Below are 17,396 nucleotides of genomic sequence, written 5' to 3'. Positions count from 1 at the left end.
ACATTTCTGAAGCAACCATAAAAACAGAAAAGCAAGTGAGGAGGGGCAGACCAGGGCTCACCTATACTGTGGTCTGATCACCCTGGCAGAGCAGTGGAGGAGCTAATTAATTAAATGATCGACAGGGAAGTCATGCCAGGCCTCCTGAAGCATCGTGGCACGAACAACTACTTAAGTCTTTACGTCACTACTTCAGCAGTTCGCTGAAGGGAAAATATCCGTGACTGAGGCATAAACCATACACACTTAGGAATACCTCTTAAGGCTATCTTAATCTCCCTGCAAGGTAGCACAGGGGTCTCCAAAGACTGCAACTGTGCTGCCATAGCAATGACCCTGCTACATTCAGTGAGTCCAAGACCCAGACTGCAGGAGGAAAGATGAAAGGAGAGGAGAGACTGAAGGTGCTCAGTGAATGCTTCTTATGCACTTCGATGAAAAACTTACAATGTATTTTTCTACACAGAATTATATTCTGTATTTCATGGTACAGTTGAATCTAAAACAACTCTCGCTAAAGTAACAAACTCTTTATTTGATATCAAGACAAACATGATGGGTCACAAAAGTTAAATGTCCTTGGTCTCATGATCCCATTGTTCTAATCAGCTTCAATATAAGACAAGCTGAAAGGGCAGAGTTAACAAAGTCATAACTAGAGTTTTCTTTCCTGTTCTCCTTCCCTGTTTAGAAGGAGAAAGAAACATAGTAAGTAAGGTGCACAAAGCCTCTGCTATAATTGAACAGCTCTTTTGGCAAACCACAATGAGAAATTTCAGCTAATGTTCAGAGTGCTGACAATACACTTTCTCTGACAGTACATAACCCATCAGAGATCACTACACATCTCACTGCATAACTAGGACTGCACACCAAGTAAGACACTAATTAACTGAGGAAGAGATCAGCAGAGAACCAGGACTATCTCAGCCTTAAAGCTTCTCATCTTCTCACTTCTTTCCCAGTGCTGCATTCCTGAACAGCTGATTAGTCCCTCTCATGTCTCGCAGTACAAGCCAGGTTAGTGATAGCCACAGGGATAAGAGGTTTTGCTAACAATGTGTTAATGTTGTTCCTTTCTCAGTGTACAACACAAGGCTGCAGCTCTGCTGGCCAGGAGAACTTCCTTACTGTACTGTCAGCCCTGTGGGGAGTGAGGGTGAGTTCTGGGTCTTAAAATAGCAGTTCCCTGAGGATAAGTCAATGAAAATCAGCGACTTGACACATCAGCCTTTTTTTCTTTTATGCCTTTTTTTTTTTCATATTGCTGCAAGAAGCTACCCTGGCAAATATTATCACAGAATGCAGATTTTCTTTAACACAACATCCTGCAAGGAAACACCCTATGCCATGATCTCATTTTCTTTGATGTTAGGTCCAAACCAGATTTATAAAAGGAAAACCACTCAGCTCATATCCACTACTTGATACAGAAACTCCATCACAGCAAAGCAATCACATGCTGAGTCCATGAGACCAAGGTCCCCTGAGGCATCTTTCCAAACATAAAGAGTCAAAGCCAGGTCAGAAAAATTGTCAGAAAAAAAAACAGGCACTGGAGAATTATAATGCTGGCACTGAGACTTATTCTAAAGATGGAAAATAACAGCGTGCTGAAGTCAAGGCCAAGGTACCATCAAACCGTACTCACTGGCAGACATCTTCATTCACCACCTGACAATCTCCTCACCTCCCAGTACATCATGTACAGGGTTACAGAAGGAGAAAGATAAATGGCTGACTAGAGCTGCTCAGGAAGATCAAATTTTTCATTCACTACAGACAGCAGTGCTGCTTAGAACACGAGGCAGATCTTTGCTACCAAGCACAGCATGCTTCATCCGTGTGCTTCGCCTACCTCAGGGCAAAGAGATACCTGAGACATGGGTGAATGAGTAACTCCTGTTGATACAACTTCTGGCTTGAAAGGGTCAAAGTCCAAATCTAGCAAAGATTCTTCTTTCTTAGCTTCCGGAACTTCATTCTGTTAGAAGAGAAACATAACTCTTGAAAAACTCATCTTTCAAAAGCAAAATATTAGGGTATTGGAATTAGATTTCAATTCCAAACACGAACACCAATTCACATTTAACGCTGCCCTTAGCTCTAAACTTTAGGAAACATCTTATGTAACACTACCTAAATCTTGCTACATTGATCTGCTCTTACAAAACTGGATTACATGGTAGAGCCTTTTTCTTGTTTGCAATTAATGAATTAGCCAAGGCCTCTGAGGTCACTATAAATACATTTCTTGGTTCAATGGGCTACAGGTCTTTCCTGCTGTAAAGCAACAAGAAAAATAATTAGCATGCTTCAACAGAAAATTTTAATTAGCAGGAAACTGTAGCTGAGATTTAATTTGCACTAATGACAAATGTTCTAGGCAAGCATCTTGTGTTTGGTAACAAGGCTACTAGTACTGCTTACTGCTAGTTGTTCAGTGGTTATGAAGTAGTGGGCAAAGCTTGTCTTCCAGTGTACAGAATATGCAGGTAGTAAAGTATTCATTGGAATGCTATTTTGAAGTGTGTTCAGATTGAAAATGGCACCATGGGAAATTATCTGTACACATACATTCACTTATAATCTTATGAAAGAATGGTAGCACAGAGGCAGACCACATAGTCCAATGTCCTGTTCCTGACTGTGACCCAAGCGTACACCAGAGAAAGTCTACAACAACAGGGCAGTCATAAGAACAACAAAACTAGGAGATAATTATGATGATGGTAATTGTAAAATAAGCAAACATTTAAGAGTGTAAATTACTTGTAAAGAGATATTCAAATATAGGTAATTCATGGCTTTATATCTGGGCTCTTTGTGTCACATGAAAATGTGGTCATATAGTGCCTCAGCTGCCATGCTAGGAGTGACAGAGTGACCTGGAACTCTTCAGTCTGGAAGAGGAGTGCTAGGGGTGGGGTCTACACCAGTGCAAAAGGCACAGGGGTTCGGCTGCTCCGTGACTCCTTCTAAGCAGGTAGCAGTGAAGTTGGTGGTGGCAGATGTGGAATAAAGAAGAGGTGGTGGTCCTTCGTGCGGCACAGAGCTCAGCTGGGGGCCTCCTTGCCGTTGGGTATTGTGAATGTGAAAAATCTCCTCAGTCTTTCAGCTCATGTAAATCTGTGGCAAAGTAATCTGTTACGGATTACTAAATAGGTAGAAATCATGTTGATCAAGCTCCTGAGCTGCAAATGGCTGAAGGCTGGGATACCGTAGGACAAAAGAGTGCAACGAGTACACTGGTGATGACAGATAACTGGTCTGCCACACTGAAGCCAGTGTTACAGTTTCACACTTTAAAAAGTTAAAACCAAACTAGCCCTTCCCACCAGTAACCAGCATGACATTCATTCTGTCGTGCTTTTCATCCGATATATTTAGATTTCATCACATATGCCCTTCAGACACTAGTACCCATATGGTTATACAGCTTCATGAAACAACATAGCATTAGCTAGCACATAATCGGAAATGAAGGGAGGTGGAAAAGTTAATTCTCTTTCAGTGAAGTTCAAAAATGAAGGTGTTTATGAGGACTGAACCAGATGCCATAAGCACCAAGAGGAGTAAGTCCACATTTCCTGTGGATTTCATGCAATGTATTTTCGATAGCTGGTTCTCTTACAGAAGGATATAAAATCTATGCATCACACTATCTGTGTATGCCTGTACACACTCAAAGATCTCAATATAGTAAGGTGCTTTAGTGAAGGGGGTGGGTTTTGTGGAGGAAAAAGTACAGATGATTCATGAGAAGGTGGCCAGGGAATAGCTTATGTCATTCCCAGGTCATTGACTACAGACGAGAGAGCGATATAAATCACACACTGAAGGGAGATCAATTTTTCCTTGAGAGACAAGGGAAAGATTTCAGTTCCTAGGAGCATGCCCCACCTTTATTATGCCATCCCAATTTTATACCATTCTCTCATAGGAAGGTTGTAAAGATTCCGGAAATGTGACTTATACTCACTTAAAGCTCTGTTCCAGAGTCAGCTCTTAATGGAAAAGCAAACCAGATCCATTTCTGCTTCCCTGGCTGGCCTGACATGTGAAGGTTAGGTGGATACACCATTTAATGCAGCATGGGCACACCTAGCACAGGTTACACCAACTCTTATCACTGATGCCAAGGCTAGCACTGCCAGAGTAGTAACTCCCATGAAGTCAGGGTACAATGATGCAACAGACCTGCAATCTCCCTTCAGCAGGAGGGCCCAGCAGTGGCTGCATACTGGGAACTGCCATTAATTCTTTAATTGCATGGGGACTTAACTATAAATAACTCTTATCTCTTCCAAATAGACCCCTATGGATAGCAAGGCCTTTTTCTCCCCTCCACAGTAAAACAAAACATCACATGTTCAAATTCTCTAGCATAATTGTTTTTCATTGCTGTGCCTACATTATTCTGTGTTGTCAATTGAAGTAGTACGAAAACAACAATTCACATGAAAACAAAAATTCATAAGCATTCTGCATGAGCTTCAAATCTGCATATTGCTCCCCAGTCTATTAGACACAGGCTCAGATATCAGAGTTGTAATTACCATAATAGAAAGGGGTACATTATTGAACAACCAGCAGTTAGCACAACTGCATAAAAGGTGAACAACTCACTACAAATTATACAGACTTATTTTACACAACTCTTGCTTTTCTGTTTCTTATATGCAATTAAAAAAAATTTAATCATTTCATAATAGCATCATAGAACAGTTAGGGTTGGAAAGTACCTTAAGATCATCTAGTTCCAACCCCCATGCCATGGGTAGGAACACCTCACAATAAACCGTGTCACCCAAGGCTCTGACCAACCTGGCGCTGAACACTGCCGAGGATGGAGCATTCACAGCTTCCTTGGGCAACCTACTCCAGGGCCTCACCAGCCTTACAGTAAAGAATTTCCTCCTTATATCCAATTTAAACTTCCCCTGTTTAAGTTTTAACCCATTACCCCTTGTCCTGTCATTACGTTTCCTAATGAAGAGTCCATCCCCAGCATCCTTGTAGGCCCCCTTCAGATACTGGAAGGCTGCTCTGAGGTCTCCACGCAGCCTTCTCTTCTCCAGGCTGAACAGCCCCAACTTTCTCAGCCTATCTTCATACGGGAGGTGCTCCAGTCCCCTGATCATCCTCGTGGCCCTCCTCTGGACTTGTTCCAACAGTTCCATGTCCTTTTTATGTTGAGGACACCAGAACTGCACACAATACTCCAAGTGAGGTCTCACGAGAGCAGAGTAGAGGAGCAGGATCACCTCCTTTGACCTGCTGGTCACGCTCCTCTTGATGCAGCCCAGGATACGGTTGGCTTTCTGGGCTGTGAGCGCACACTGAAGCCAGCTCATGTTCATTTTCTCATCGACCAACACCCCCAAGTCCTTCTCTGCAGGGCTGCTCTGAATCTCTTCTCTGCCCAACCTGTAGCTGTGCCTGGGATTGCTCTGACCCAGGTGTAGGACCTTGCACTTGGCATGGTTAAACTTCATAAGGTTGGCATCAGCCCACCTCACAAGCATGTCAAGGTCCCTCTGGATGGCATCCCTTCCCTCCGGCGTATCAACCGAACCACACAGCTTGGTGTCATCGGCAAACTTGCTGAGGGCGCACTCAATCCCACTGTCCATGTCACCGACAAAGATGTTGAAGAGACTGGTCCCAACACCGATCCCTGAAAGACACCACTCGTTACTGGTTTCCAGATAGACATTGAGCCGTTCACCACAACTGTTTGTGTGCAGCCATCCAGCCAGTTCTTTGTCCACTGAGTGGTCCATCTATCAAATCAATGTCTCTCCAATTTAGAGACAACACAGATGTCGTGTGGGACAGTGTCAAACGCTTTGCACAAATCCAGGTAGATGCCGTCAACTGCTCTACCCCCCTCCATCAGTTCTGTAGCCCCATCGTAGAAGGCCACCAAATTGGTCAGGCAGGATTTCCTCTTAGTGAAGCCATGCTGGCTGTCACCAAGCACCTTATTGCTTTTCATGTGCCTTAGCATGCCTTCCAGGAGAATCTGCTCCAAAGTTTTGCCAGGCACAAAGGTGAGACTGACTGCTCTGTAATTCCCCGGGCCATCCATTTTCCCCTTCTTGAAAACCGGGGTTATATTTTCCTTTTTCCAGTCGTTGGGAACTTCACCTGACTGCCATGATTTTTCAAATATGATGGCCAGTGGCTTAGCAACTTCATTCGCCAGCTCCTTCAGGACCCGTGGATGGATTTCGTCAGGTCCCAGAGACTTGTGCACACTCAGGTTCTTCAGATGGTCTTGAACCAGACCATCTCCTACAGTGGGCCTAAGGTCTTCATTCTCACACTCCCTGAGTCCGCCTTCCAAGGCTTGGGTGGTGCGGTCAGAGCCTTTGCCAGTGAAGACTGAGGCAAAGAAGTCATTAAGAACCTCAGCCTTCTCCAAATCCAGGGTAGTCAGTTCTCCCGATAGCTTCCAGGGAGGGCCCACGTTGTCCCTAGTCTTTTATTTGCAATGTAATTATATAGAATCCCTTCCTGTTATCCTTAACATCCCTAGCCAAGTTTAATTCTAACTGGGCCTTAGCTTTCCTAACCTGGTCCCTAGCTTCCCAGACAACATCCCTGTATTGTTCCCAGGCTGCCTCTCCTTGCTTCCACCTTTTATAAGCCTCTTTTTTCCCCTCGAAGTTTCCTCATCAGCTCCTTATCCATCCAAGGAGGTCTCCTGGCCCTCCTGCTGCACTTCCTTCTAGTTGGGAGGCAGTACTCCTGAGCTTGTAATAATGAGCTAAAAGTAATCTTGATCACTTCTCTGCTGTGTAACTGATGTTTCTGTGAGTCAAAACCAAGGGAATAAATTACCTAGCTGGTACAGCCTTTTATACCCGCAAAGAGTTGATTAAAACAGTCAAGTACCTTTCTTTTTTGTCAATCACCCAAAAAAAAAAGGCATACTTTTAATGATTTTGATGGAAGGAAGGCAAATAATGAGGATTACTAAAATGCCGCTTGAGATGCTTAGGATTATTAAAAAAAAAAAACAAAGCCAAGGCCATTATCTTGGAGAACTAAGGAGGATTGCAAGGTGGGACCCACACATCCTCTGAAGCTTACCTGTGATGGGGTTGTCACATTGATTTCTGGGACAAAGTTGTCATCAAAGAAGTTAATGATGTTCTCCTGTTTCAGCTCCTTTGTGGGTGTGAGCTTAGGCAGCGGTGGGACTGGCGGACCTTTCCTCAGCTAAGAAGACAGCAAAAATATCACAGACTACCTCAGGGATAAGAGAAAGAGCTGTAAACTTGGCCTAAACAATTTGGGCTAGGTTTTTATCTCTGCTGCTTCATAATTTGAAAAGAACTGTTTGGCTCTTCACCACCAAGTACCTTGAAACAAACATTGTGGACAAAGCAAAACAACTCTATGTTTCAAACTTACTGCAACTCAACGTTGAAGATAGAAAAGCATTTCCTGGGTGACTTTTTCTGCTGTGAAGGGCACACTGTGCAAGACACTTCCCCTCCTATGCAGCTCATAGTTGGAAGGGCAATACTGCAAAGAACCAGGACTCTGCAGCTTTTTGGCGTCTTATGCTAGTACCTGTTTAGCATTGGTATTTTGTCCCTGCCTACCTGTTTCTACCTTTAAAGCCTACTTAATGCTAAGGCCATATCATCTCTGGGAACCATAGCACCTCAAAGGTGCTCAGATTACTAATTGCTCCTGCTTTCCAGGGATTCACATAACTATGACAAACTATTTGCTTGGAATAATACCAAATACAGTTGGATAATTTTAAGATTTGTCAAAATACCAAGAAAAAATATCACAAAAAATTCTTGGGTGGTATTGTGACATAACACCAGTGGCATCACTAAGACTAAACAAAGTCCTAGCAGATGAATATTCAGGCAGTGAGGTATCACATTTTGGGAGACCACAGAAAACAAGTGTGCTCTCATGTAACTAAACACAAAACTAAATTTCCTCACCATAGAAAGAGTAATCGGCAAAGAAGCTATCCCAATTCTGAAAATATTAGTGACATCAACACAAGCCTTTGATATGTTCACAACCTACCACATACAACTCTTATGCGACAGATGAAACTGATGCATGAAACTGATTCTTACCTCACCAATTCTGGTGAGAACAGAAATTACTCCAGTGACTCCAACAGGGTAAAACTTCTCAATTCAGTGTTAATAACAATCAACAAGCCTTTCACTATCACAGCATTATCTGAGCTAGCTCTGTTTTCTGTTGCAGAGGTTGACCAGACCTGTGATACTCATAGGCTAAATTTGAAGATGAATGAAGAGCAGAAATACATAACATATAATGTAATACATAATGTATACATAGAAATACATTATGTACATAAATATATGTATATAAAGAAATACTTAATGTATATATAATATAAATACATAATGTATAATTGAAATTCACAGAGAGTTTTAGAAATAGGTTTTTCAAACTCTCACTGCTGGGATATGGGTCCTTAGAGACTATGCAACTTTTTAGGAAGTGTTTTGTTTTGCCACCACAAGTCCCAACAGTTCACTGGGTACCTTAAAGTTTCTTCATTCCTCCTTATTTAAAAAACACTTTCTACCCATGCTTGTGACACAGGGATGACCAACCAATTAACAGAGCAGAGTACAACAGAGCCAGTGGCCTCCCTATCATTTCTCAGTCACAGTCTAGATAGAAAAACCATCGTATACATCATCTCAGCTATCTTATACAGCACAACAGGCCAGTTTCTCTTGCTAGGTTTCTGCTTACCTGTGTGGGTGACTTCGGTCGGGCTGGTACCGGAGATGCTGGTGCCAGCATATGGTTGGGACTAGCTGTAGGGCTTGGCAGGGGAGAGACCTCCTCTGGTGGTGATGGTGTTTTTGCAATGCGTAGTGGACCCGAGTCACTAGACAGAAGCAAACATGCCAAATACTAATATATCATGCTGACTTGTACCTTGATAATTTGATGCAATAGTTGAACTGCATCCCTGATGTAATGCTAGTGACTTCAAAAGGCAGTATATACAGGAGATGAACTGAGCCATTATATAATGACTAAAACTAAAGCTGCAATTAAATTCAATTAAAATTCAGTGATCAACAATGTCAAAGGAAGTTTTACTTTTGAGTGATCTTGATTTTTGGATCTGTTTACCTGATCATTATAACTTGAGAGAAACAGAGTACCTGCACTTTTTCAGATTCTGTATTTGAAATAATGTTTCATGTATAAGTTTGTAACTGTCATAAAATGAGAGATGGAATTATTGTCAAAAATTATTATTGGAATTATTATTTCATACATTTCTGAGAATAAAAGACTTTAAAGATAAAATCCCCAGGGGAAAGCATACCAACGAGTAATGCAAATAATTTTAAAAGCCCGGCAACTTTGCAAAGGTTTCAATAAAATAAAACACAACCAAGATTATTATAAGGATATCACTATTTAGAGGGGCAACTCACCACAACTATAAACAAGCACTAGTCAAGTGATTTCAGCTGAGCTCTGGTGGTAGTAAGAAAAGATCTGATGAAGTCCTGGAAGGATCTGCCCTTCGCATGAAAGGACCTGGTGCAAACACTGAGACATATAGAGCTGCTGAAAGCTTACAACTCAGGGAGGCTATAAACTACAGCACTCAACGACCACAGTACTCAGTAAGAGAAGAGCAACTCCTATGCATCTTCACGGAGAGCAGAAGCACTACCTGATTGAAGAGACCACAGCATAAACATGTTCCTAATGCTAACACAAGAAAAATTAATTCTTTGGAAAGGACAGACTTAGCTCACACTCACCACCTCTTTCTGTGGAAATAGTGAAAAAAGAAAAAATAAGCAGTTATTAAGAAATTTCTTTCCCAGGTACAGTATTTGCCTTCAGGACATTCAGTAGCACACAAGTTTTTAAGCTGTTTCTTTTTATACAGTTCTCTAAATGTTAGATGTTGCACTTGTCTAGAATCTACTCCTCATGCATCTAAAAAGGAGAGCTGTTTTATCTTACAAAGACCCACTCTTATGTAGGCTTTTAGAGCATCACAACTAATAATGGAAGTCAAAATCTAACCAGATTTTCAGACAAGGCTCTGTGAACAGTACAGCAGAAGAGAGTCACATGGTAAGTAAAAAAATGTGTATTTTTAAAAGGAATTGTTAAAGTTCAGAAGATCACACCACATTAACCTATGTTTACTCATTTGCAGCAATAATTATGTTTTCCCTCATCGATGGAGCAAGTAATTCAGTGAGAACAAGCATGTGCATGCTGGACATAGTCTAGGAGACACAGGTGGAAAAAATACCTGTTTATTACAAAAAGTGCTTGAAATTTTCCAGCACTGCATTATTTTTCATCCCATAAAAGTATTTTACAAATCCAGCTTGTAAGTCTATCCTGGGCTGGAAGTGATGATTCATAAACTAGCAACTCCGGAGTCAGTGTGTATGTATGTATCTTAAGAAGCATAGATTAACACTGAGCTAATTCAAGCAAAAAAAGTTCGGACACATACTTAAAGTAGTTCTGAATTTTGCATTAGATTAGAAGTTTCAACATTTCATTCTTTGTTCTTCCCAAGTGAGATCAAAACAAATGCAGACTATCAGCCATATGTTTGAGGCAGATGCTATGTTTTTGGTCAGTCTTAACTGTTGCTACTCTGAGTCCATCTTGAGGGCAAATAAGCATTGTTCTCATTGTTCCTGAAGACCTGGAACTGGCTGGAAATTCAGGATTTATGTATTTGCTCTAAATATCAATGTGTTATAATTTATCATTTCAACATCTTCTGCCTATCACTATTACAGTACTGAGAGAGCAAATTATGGCAGAAAGGCTATATTTGTTGCAAGCAAAAATATCAGAAGTACTGGACTTATGTTCTCTGACCTTAAGAAAGCACTAGTTGATATTTTTTTTCTTTTATTTCTATTTTAAGACAAAATTTCTCTTGAAAGTCATTTAAAACATGACATTTTGTGACATTCTTTTTACTTCAGCTTTTCAGGTGCACTCTCAGATCACATTTCTTGACTTTTCCCCATGAGCAATAGAGATAAAAGATGGCTTACAAAGGCTGGGTTTCTCACCTAATCATATGCCTTTAGGAGCTAAAAACACATCTAACCATTTCAAGGCATTAAAAAAAAAAACAACTATGAGAGTTAGCAATGTGGCTGTAAGCTAAGCACCTGAGAATAAATGAGCTATAGAGTTAGCTGGTGCAAACTGGTGTAATAGACTACAGTGAGCTAGGCTAAGTTGCAACAGCAGAGAATCTGGCCTTTATTAATTTTTCTGAAAGGAAAAATAAATGGGTGATGAAGGGAGTTTTGCACCTTTACTCATGTTGCTCATGCAAGGTACCTTCATCTGCCATCCTGAAGGGACAGACTCAGTGACTGTGTTGCACTGCAATCGCTACACGTGGTGTAGGTGGTTACTACATATGCTGAAACCCACAAAGCCTACTGCAATGGAATTCATTTAAAAAAAAAGCAGTAAATTCACCTTGGTGCCCCTTGAATGGTGAAGGCCTTGTCTGCGTGCTGATCTCCCAGCTTCGTCATCACTTCATAGAGTTTGTGACACAGCTGAGAAAACAAAACACTTACTTGAGTTTGAAGCACTACAGTCATGATTAAAAACATAGGTGATAAATCTGGTCAAATAACTGATAACCTCATAACATACAATCTGATAACTTTAAAATGGTATATAGGTACTTCCAAAAATACTCTGTGCCACGTATATCAAAAGCCTAAGTGGAAACCTATCAAAATTCATAGAACCAAAGATAACAGCAGTTCTTTAGAAACATAAGCTGGTTTTCAGAGGACAAGTTTATAAGTGACTGACTAATGCCTGATCTCTGGTGAAGGAGGTCTCCTGAAGCTTAAAGCAACATGCATAGCCAAGAAGATTCATGTGCTCCCCTCAAAAACTTAATCCCAATTTACATGGGACTTCAGTCAAGCAACTTTTCCAAACAATTTTGTTTCCTATTAATAGGTTACTATAGATAATACACTACAACTTAGCAAAAAACATTCAAAAGATCCTCTCTGAAACTGCTCCGTTTGCCTAGGAGTCACATATAATGTGGCATTGCTGACAATGTATGTAGGAGTTTTAAAGGGAATGCTTGACATGGGGGTTTTTTTTGTACTGATTAAAGCAATGAGATGCTTAGCAATTGGACATAGAAAAAAATACTCAAGGCAACAGCATGCTAAAAGGAATAGAGAAATTATCAGAATATAAAGTGAATTTAATGCTACAACTCATAGTGCATTATAACCCAAAATTGTACAGGCTGCGCTTCCCTTAAGGACAGTACGAAAATGGCAAATTGAAGCAAATACCAAGATTGCAGTACAAATCTGGATCTAGGGCAAATTGTCATGTGTGCCCCCTGGTAGATTTCTACTGCTGCATTACTCAAAGCATTCGCTTGCTGTTACGCATATCACATAATCCATTATACATGAGATATTCGTTTTTACTCACTACAGCTATTTCCTTGTGAAACTTGGCTTCGAGGCTGGATACATTTTTGAAGGTGTTCACATAGAAGCCAACTCGTCTATGGAGGATGGCACAAAGAAAGGAAAAAGAGAATAAAAGATAGGGGTGGGAGGGCCACAAAGGCAAATTATTTTTTTCCCAGACTACAAGCAGCATTCTTGACTATTACTCTCAACAAAGCAAATAGTATCAAATGTTAACATTTCAGGATAGTTCATTCACAATTATTTCTGTTTGTGTTAAGAACCACCATTATTTCACACTGCAGAGAGTGAGGAGGTTGAGACGACTCCATAGTGGGGAGGTTCAGCTTGTTTCAGGCAAGGGGAAAACCGGACTGGAGTGAGTGTGGCTCAAGCACATGGAAGGCAAGGTGCTCTGAACAGTCTATCTCCCACTAGACAGTAGGCAAGCATTGACTAAAAGGAGATAGGTACCAGTCCAGCACTGCAAGCACCTGCGCCCTAAAATCCTACTGCAGCATCTAGGTGATTCGGGTGATTCTAGAGACAGCTTTAAGGTACACAGCTCAGTACAGCCTGGGGATGGGTGTCCCATGCTCAGCCTTCCTTAAAGAAATGAGCCCTAAAATACATGAATATGTATGCGAGAGAAAAAAAAAATCCTAATATAGACTAGACATTTTTGCACATGCAGTCAAAAATCTGCTTGCTTGGGGTGAGTGATCACATACTACCTGTACACTTCAAAAGTAGAAAGTGCTTTTTTAGGTTTTAAATTTTTCTTTCGCCTATTTAAAACTTTCATGTTTAATTTCTCAACGATTTTTCAACCAAAATATCTTTGGCATAAGAATAAGTCTGCAAAATGTCAACTCAATGGATTATTTTCTCTCTGAAGAATTGCAATAACTTAAAAATAAAGGACTCTGAAAGCAATTGCTTTCTAATTTATGCCTATTGCTCAAATTAAATTCTACCTTTCTCTGAGAATAGTTGGTGGGTAATACACGTACTGAAATAAAAGGGCCCTTACTCTAAATCATTCATACTCAGTTTTACTTTTAGTAAGCCCACAAAATAAATATATTGAAGTTATAAGAATTTTTTCAACTGAAATAGGAAGAAACGCAGCAGGAAACCCCTCTATTAATCTGAAGTAACAGGAGTCAATTTAGAAGGCAGAGAAGACAAAGGATACTTCAGTGACCCACAACACATTTCCACTCCAGCATTTGTTAAAGACCATAGGACACCAATGAGCTGCTTGTTTTTCTACTGCTTTTGTTCTCCCATTCATTTTGTCTGCATTGTCTGTATAAACACAATTCATGCCTCAACATCTCAAAGAAATTACCTATGCCATCAAATGCTTTCACATCACAGACACAGTCAGTGCAAAGCTATGAAATGTGTATTCTGATGTAGTTATAATGTTGTTTTCCCCTTCTTCAACTGCCTCAGTAGTACCTTACAGGAACTTGGAAACAATTGCCATAAAATCTTTATACATTTGTAAAGTTCTTTGTTTCAAGATCTTTTACAGAAAAATGATTTATAAGTAGACCCATTGCAAATCTAGAAAAGCACATGGCTGCTCTGCGAAGTTACTTTTGACAGCAGAAGCATTTAATCCTTTTTATTAATGACTGACTACCACCAAGGTGTCTGAGAAAGGTTATGGAAGCAGTGGGCCATAGTCACAACCTGTCATTCTGTGCTCTGACACAGTTCTTTAACCATAAAATGGAAACTTTTTCTTATCTCAGAATGAAGATATGATAAGGAATCTTTAGTGCCAAGATAACAGTGAAAGAAATAAGCATACACTTATAATAGTATAATTTTGGATCATTTGCAGACATTTCCCCATTTATTAGTTCAAAAAAGACAACGCTCATTAAAATCCCCTGGTTTCTTTTCTTACTCCCCCTTTAAGCCTTCCAGACACTATTTGCCTAGGCTTACCGTGACCACAGAGATGGCAGCTCTTCTTGTAAATCAGTGTTAAACTCTTCAAACACTTTCTGTGCTTTCTGAAATTCTTCTTCTGCCTAAACCAAAATGAAACAGGGTGGCTTCTGCAATCACTATGACATAGCAAAACCTACCAAAATTGGGTTTGTGCATTTATTTTGTGGGTCTTTTACAATGTTAATAATAAAGGATGTAAACTCAGTCCCACACTGTGAAGGCCAACACAGGACTTGCTGTCCCCTCAGTCTTATCAAGAGAGAAAGTCAGGGCTCAAATAGGATTCATTCCTGAAAGAGGCTGAGTATGCCCTCCAAGTGCACCAAAATACCCAATACACATTTATGATTAAGGATATCATTATTTCCCTTTCTGAGAGGAGAAAAAGAAGAGAAACTTTGTGCTCTGGCTCTGCACAGAAACAAATGCCTCCCAAGCTCCCCAGTTCTTTTGCCAGCATCCTTCCAATTGCGGTACCTTGGTAATTCTGCCTTCATCTTTTCTTTTTGAGCTCTGCAGGGCTTCCAGATGATGCCTTGCACTGTCATAGTCCACTAGCTTTCTGCTTCGTTTTGCAATGCGAGTCTGTACAGGGGGAGAAATGAAAGTCAACATAAACAGCACTGCTTTAAAAGTTATTTTACTCATGTTGTCATTTAAGTTTTTTATATATTTTTAGTCTTCCTTATCTGCTGTTAGTATCTGAACTACAATACCATTCAGGAACAGGGGAATGGTGAAAGAGACAAACTTATCATCTTATTTTATATAACGAATCCATTTACAGATGGTTTGGAAGGGGTTTCTGTGGGTGTAGGGTTTGCAGGCCTTGGAAGTGAGATATCAATGTTATGCAAGACTTGTATTGTTCTTTAGAAAAGAACTCATGGTAACAGTATCTTCTTCCCTTATACAGTGTGCAAATTTAATAAAGAATGTATTCTTTTCTAGAGTTGGAAAAATGCTTAAAACATGCTTCTCAGTATATTCTCTGACATACAACTAAGATAACTGAAGCTCAACATATAATAGGAATTCTAATTTACCAGCTACAATTCTTTTAAAACTAAAGTCTTTTGATAAATACCAACTTTACAAAGCTATGTACTATATGCAAATCCCACATGCTGGCAGGGTGTAGGGGCAGTTTGGTTTACAAGCAAGCCTGAGACTGAAGTAACGATGGGATTTTTGTATTACTTTTTAGTTTGGTCCCTCCTATAAGTGACAAAGGGAATGACTGTGTGATATCTACTCAATTATAAATAACCCCAAAGAATTTCGAGCTATATCCATACCATCATATTCAAATATAAAGGTATCTACCTCTCACCTGTAATGATACCCACACATTTCATTTATCAACCATCTCCCTGGACTGTATGTACACCAAACAGGCATATGGGAGAGGGCAAAATCTGTATAACAGCCTCTCCTGATGCGTATTACAAAATCTTTTCATAAATAATTAAAAGATAGGAATCATGGCTTACTTAAGAGAAAGATATTTAGATATCCACAGCTGCATCCAGCCAATACAAAAGTCCTGCTTTTCATGCAATTTGTCTGGCATTTTAACAGCTGAAGAGCTTAATGTGTCCCTAGTGAAGGTGGTGAGAACTCTCTCATAACAAATAAACCAGAGCAGGAAGAAACATCTAAGTTTCATCTATAAAGGCTGATTTATTTCCAAGTACTATTGCATGAAAAATATCTTTGTTCACTTGGAAAATCAGTGCAGCCTAATGTTATGGATGTACTTACAGAACATCTTTTACACTGCAGAAGGAATGACTTCCACTTCCCCCCCTGCTTTTTATTTCTCTTCGCTTGTAATCTCATTTGCTATTTATTTTATGACTCAACAGTAATTTTACAAATTGTCCTTTATAGGAAATCATTACTGTACCTTGATATCAGGAAATTGTCCTAGATATGTATCCAAGGTCAACAATGACCCATCCACCAGTTTTTGATGGAAGTCTTCCCAAAGTTCATCACACTTCTGTAAAGGCAGAAAAGAGAAGAATGTGCTTAGAAGTTTCATTTCACTCCCAAAGTAGGAGAACTGCAAAAGTAATTGGTAAAGATTATTCTTTCCGAGGTTCTACAATGTACTTTATGGCAATAAGTCGCAGTGCAATTATAAGGCAAATGAAAAGGAATACCTTGACATTGCAAGTTTTAATTTACAACAAAATCAGATGAAGCTTAATAATTAGTGTTCTCATTTTTTCAATGAGTAACAGCTATGAGAAAATAAGGAAATCATGGATTCACATTCTTCCTCATGGTTTCAGGTCCCTGATCATCAAAAACACAGAATCTGAAGCTGCCCTAGTTCTTATGCCTAAGTGTGTTCACTGATGACGAACCTTCCTTACAGAGAAAAGAAGTACAACTAAAAGTAGAAGAGTAAACAGAATAAAGTAAAAAACAAAGCAGGTTTCCCATCAGTGACAAGGATTTATAAGCTTAGCTTTACTAGGTCATTTTAAAATAAAAGCTGTACAGACCTACCCTAAGAACCATCTTTCTATCCCACACACTTTGTGCCATTAAGGGACATGTGATGAAATAGCCAATGCACAGACAAGAACTTGGCCTCACACTGCTAGAGAGCTGGGATGCCAGATATGAAACATGCCAACACCCTTTGGTGGGAGGGAAGCTAAAGGTGCGGAGCACCACTCTGCAGGGCTGCTATCCTTACAAGTCCAGAAACTTATTCCCTAGTATTTGTTTAATCATGAGCTACTATAGGGCATATTATAAATGCTGTGTAATGCTAGCATGCAGTTCATTCATATTCTACCCTAACAGAGTCCCTAGTGAATTATTACAAGCTATTAATCATGCTTAACAGAAATACCTCATTTATTAACACAATATTTAATCACAGTGGTCTACAGAGCA

The 17,396-nt window shown here is 40.0% G+C and overlaps 1 protein-coding gene across 1 annotated transcript in view; it reads right to left on the bottom strand.

Moving 5' to 3' along the window:
- Nucleotides 1–17,396, bottom strand: part of AMPH (amphiphysin) — a gene marked incomplete at both ends in the record, with an annotated part of 103,815 nt that overhangs the window by 24,386 nt on the left and 62,033 nt on the right. The window contains 8 exons of the mRNA XM_080610309.1: nt 1,877–1,984; nt 7,102–7,230; nt 8,779–8,917; nt 11,530–11,612; nt 12,529–12,604; nt 14,475–14,560; nt 14,958–15,065; nt 16,390–16,485. Of these exons, the coding sequence (XP_080466435.1) occupies nt 1,877–1,984; nt 7,102–7,230; nt 8,779–8,917; nt 11,530–11,612; nt 12,529–12,604; nt 14,475–14,560; nt 14,958–15,065; nt 16,390–16,485 (825 nt within the window). The remainder of the gene's footprint in view (nt 1–1,876; nt 1,985–7,101; nt 7,231–8,778; nt 8,918–11,529; nt 11,613–12,528; nt 12,605–14,474; nt 14,561–14,957; nt 15,066–16,389; nt 16,486–17,396) is intronic.

This window comes from Psittacula echo (genome assembly GCF_963264785.1).
Source record: "Psittacula echo genome assembly, chromosome: 2".
NCBI lineage: Eukaryota > Metazoa > Chordata > Aves > Psittaciformes > Psittacidae > Psittacula > Psittacula echo.
Note: the sequence above shows the minus strand (reverse complement) of the source record. Positions and strands in the feature narration are given on the sequence as shown.